Genomic DNA, 4353 nt, shown 5'->3' on the forward strand with positions numbered 1-4353 from the left:
TCTTAGTTTGTTATGGAAACAAATTAACTTGTCCGTGATATCTTTCACTCTGGAGATGCTTAGCTTTACACCAGTTCGTACGTTTCTAGATATCTGCTTCAATGGAGGTTGAGAAAGAATTCATAACCAACGACAAACTTGGTTGAAAGCAATGATACTTCTTAACATCAATTGTACACTATTAAAAAGAAGTCAAATTTCATAAAAAGTAAAAGAAATTCATTCATTGTCTACTTCTACCCTCTGACGTTCATTCCTATCAGAAACTAGATTACTTACTGTTACTGCCATTCTTGAGAAAGACAATTGATATCCAGAATCTCAATTCACATAAAGCACCGCCCATGAACGAAAACATGTTATAAATGAACAGAGGAAAACAGATCCAAAATGTGAAACCAGTGGTTCTTGTATTGCATGAATATTACAGTACATCAAAAGTTACCGTTTACAAAATACAAAAACACAATTGGCTGAGACATGTATTAATCGTATTTATTCCTAAAACATCAATTTAACAAACGATCAGAATATAAAAACAAAATATGAACAGAAAGGTTCTGAATTAGGAAGATAGCATTAGATGATCCCTCAAATAAGCTTCCATTCCCTGTATATGGTACATAAAAGATACAAGTCATCATCTTAATTTCAAAGAGGTAAGATTTAATAAAAATGAGGTGAAGAATCGAAGAACATTTCAGATAGAATTATAACTTACTCAATGTGGCTGTTATGGATGTAGACCTTAAGGATATTATTTCCCATGTCCTCTTGTTCTTGTTCGATATTTCTGGCAGAATCCTCAGAAGTAGCGCTGCAATCATGTAACTCAATCGATTCCAAAGTACAAATTTCCCCAAAATCTGTTGGAATTTCTTGCAGGTCCTCACATTTCTTCAGAACAAGGCGTTTTAGATTAGGGAAGTTATCACTGCTAGCTTCCCAACGCTTAAGATTTAGCTCGCTCAGTAACAACAACTTCAAGCTTTTGAATATGTCTTTATCGCTCATTATCCATGCATCATCATCGGCTCCACAATATTTAAGTTTGAGCTTTTCAAGATTTGGCAACATGATAAAAGTTGATGATATCTCTTCCCAAATGAACTTACTACAAAAAGTTAAAGTCAACCTCCTAAGTAATGTTGGAAACACAAATCTCTTGATGGGGTTTTCCCAATTCTTGTTCCAGGAAAGCTTGAATGCCTCAAGTTTTCTCAAGCTCGACATATCCAAGAGACGATAGGGAACAATTGCTTCTTTAAATGTAAAAGCTACATGAATGGTCAATATCTTTAGATTGGGAATGCTAGAAAAGACTTCATTTGTACAACTTGTGTAACAAAGACCGAAAAATTTCTCTAGATTTGGCATCACTGTCACAAGATTCTTATTTATTCTAGGACTTGGTAAATAAGTGTTTCTCCCTAAAGATATGTACTTCAAGTTCTTCATCAACCATATCTTGCTAGGTAACTTCATTCCGAGTAGAGGACTACAGCTAGAAATAAGAGTTTGCAAATTCAGAAGCTCTGAGATTGATTCAGGAATATTCCTGCTTAAAGGTTCAACATGGAGATATCTCAAATGAAATAACTTTGTAATCACAAGTGGAAATGAGTCGAACCACCCTCGCAATTCATCATGGATGATGACCAATACCCTGAGAAGGTTGAAACGAGAGAGAAATCCAAGTGTTATAGGATCATAATGGATGATGGGCAATTTCCAAGGACTTGCAGTACGGGATTCAAATAGTAGATGAAGTGGATAAAAACAGTACATAGATCTGGTAACAGGGGGTAATTTCTTAATAGCATAATGACACTCTTGAATACTGAAGCGACGAACATTATGCTTTTTTGCTGGTGAAAAAGGAGCTCTCACAACATGTGTAAACTTTGTCATTTCAGCTTCTAACAAACAGAACTCACGCAGAACATCATGTATTCCGCATACTTTTACCTCACCATTGAATCTCCTTTTTCTAGCCATTATCAAATTCCTGCTGATAAGATCCTCCAGACAATGTTCAGCCACTTCCTCCAAGCTTTCACGACATCCGGAAGACTTCCTTATGAAACCTTCTGCGATCCATAATTGGATCAATCTCCGAGTATCAACTTGAAAATCTTCTGGGAAATCCCCCATTGAAAGAAAGCATGGTTTGAGTCTATTAGGCAAGTGATGGTAACTCAAACCGAGAACGGCTAAACATTTATTTGGATTACTAGCAATGATTTCACTCAAGGTTTGGGCAACATACTTCCAATTTAATAATGTCTTGGGCACCGTTTTAGAAAGATGCCCTGCAATCACTGAAATTATTAAGGGAAGTCCTTGACATTTTCCTGCTATTGTTTTTCCAATTTCATCCAACTCGGGAGGATGATCGTGTTCTAGTCCAAACACCTTATCACGAAGTAACTTCCAACTGCTATCTAAATTTAAGAGGTTCATCTTATGAGGGCTACAAGTATCTGCATACATTGCTACATCAGTTTCCCTAGTAGTCAATAAGACTCGACTCCCATTGTTGCGGTTAGGAAATATTTGTGATATGCTATCCCAAACATCCCTACTCCAAATATCATCAACAACAATAAGGTATCTTGGACCCTTTAGGTTCTTTTGCACCAGGTCAGCTAACTCATTGTCTTCCATCTTATCATAATGTTTTGCATTTTTCTTTGAAATGCAATGTAAAGCTTCTAACAATACATTTCTATATCGAAATTCTTGAGATATTGTAACCCAAACAAAAATGTCAAAGTGATACCTGATTGGAAGATGATCATAAGCTTTTTTAGCGAGTGTTGTTTTGCCAATGCCACCCATACCTGATATGGTGACAATGTCTAGATCCGACGTTGGTCCTCTCAATCGTTTATCTATTATCTTCAAGTCACCATCAAGTCCCTGCACGATATCATCTTTCAACTGATCTGACAGCATTGGATCACTCATAGAAGAAGCACCAATCAAGGAATCTCCATCACTTGTTTCAAGAATTTGATCAGCATCATGAGAAAGAATCTCCATCACTTGTTTCTTTGTCGTATCCATTTTTTCAACAACTGGTAGCATATCCTGGTGTTGTAAAATTCCAAATGTCCAGCTTAATTCTTCGATGACTTTAGAAATCTTCATTTCAACAACATCCTCTGCCTCGCTAACAACAACTCTAATATCTTCCTCCAAAGATTTGATTTTCTCATTGCTACTGTTTTCAAGAACATCTTGAAAATATTCAGCTGTAGCACGAAGAGAATCGAGCATTTCAGTAGTGTGATCATGAAAGAGTTCTGAAATATTTGGTTGATCAAGAGTTTGAAGAAGAGAAATTACAGCGGTATAAGCTGCCATCAAGTCAATATGGAGAGAAATTAAAACAAAAATACTTTTTGGATGTAATTCAAGATATTATATAACATCCTTTCATTAATTTCCAACACCATGTTAGTGGTTATCAATAACTTATTTTGATTTACTAAAATAAACTAAGTCAATGCCAGTTGGGTGCCTAAAATCAGATCTGTATTGACTGACTTAATAAAATAAAATAAGCTAATGCCAGTTTGATGCATGAAAACAGATCTGTGTCAACTTAGCTCCTACTCTTTTTGTTCCCTTAATGGCTCGGACTCGCTACTTTAGAATTGAAGGTGAAGGATGTTTACCATGCAAGAACCTTCCTCTGGTTTATTAATGTTTTCTTTCTTTTGATATAAACAATTTTATACTAAATTAAGAAAACGCCATTTACTTTTTATTTGTTAATTACTATCGACAATCATTCCCTTTAGTAACCACTATATATTAATACTAATAATTACTGACATCATTCACCACCACCTAATAGATATAAGCCTATAACTATAATCAGCCACCACCTGTTGCCACCATTAGGTATCAACTACTACTGTCAACCACCATTACTGACTAGCTACTACCCATAATTACTTAATTCATTCAAAATACTCCCATCTAGCCTATAGCTCTGTTGCTCGCACTCTGCAAAAATGGTGTGTCCGATCCTCCAAAAGTAGGTCATTTCTGGAGGATATGACACGAGTACAACAACAACATAGGCCTATTGTACCATAAAAGTTGTATGAAGTTAGAATAACAAGATATACTAGTAGTAAAAGACTATTGATCATGCATTGTTGGACTTAAAATATCCCCCAATTGTGTATAGTAGAAACTTAAAATAATTTATGAACAAAATGAATTCGGCGACCTTAATCATATCATATATTATTATAAGAGGGAACAAAAAAAGTTAAAAGTTGAATTACGATTTTACCCTTATTATAAATTAAAATATTATAAAAATATTTAACTATT

The 4353-nt window shown here is 35.1% G+C and overlaps 1 protein-coding gene across 1 annotated transcript; it reads right to left on the reverse strand.

Moving 5' to 3' along the window:
• Positions 1-402: 402 nt before the first annotated feature.
• Positions 403-3411, reverse strand: LOC107018248 (putative late blight resistance protein homolog R1A-10). The gene is made up of 2 exons (XM_015218675.2): positions 722-3411; positions 403-610 (listed from the first exon to the last, which is right to left on the reverse strand). The coding sequence occupies exons 1-2, from the start codon at positions 3367-3369 to the stop codon at positions 592-594; spliced, it is 2667 nt and encodes an 888-aa protein (XP_015074161.1). The 5' UTR covers positions 3370-3411; the 3' UTR covers positions 403-591.
• Positions 3412-4353: the final 942 nt, after the last annotated feature.

This window comes from Solanum pennellii, chromosome 4, assembly GCF_001406875.1.
Source record: "Solanum pennellii chromosome 4, SPENNV200".
Taxonomy (NCBI): Eukaryota; Viridiplantae; Streptophyta; class Magnoliopsida; order Solanales; family Solanaceae; genus Solanum; species Solanum pennellii.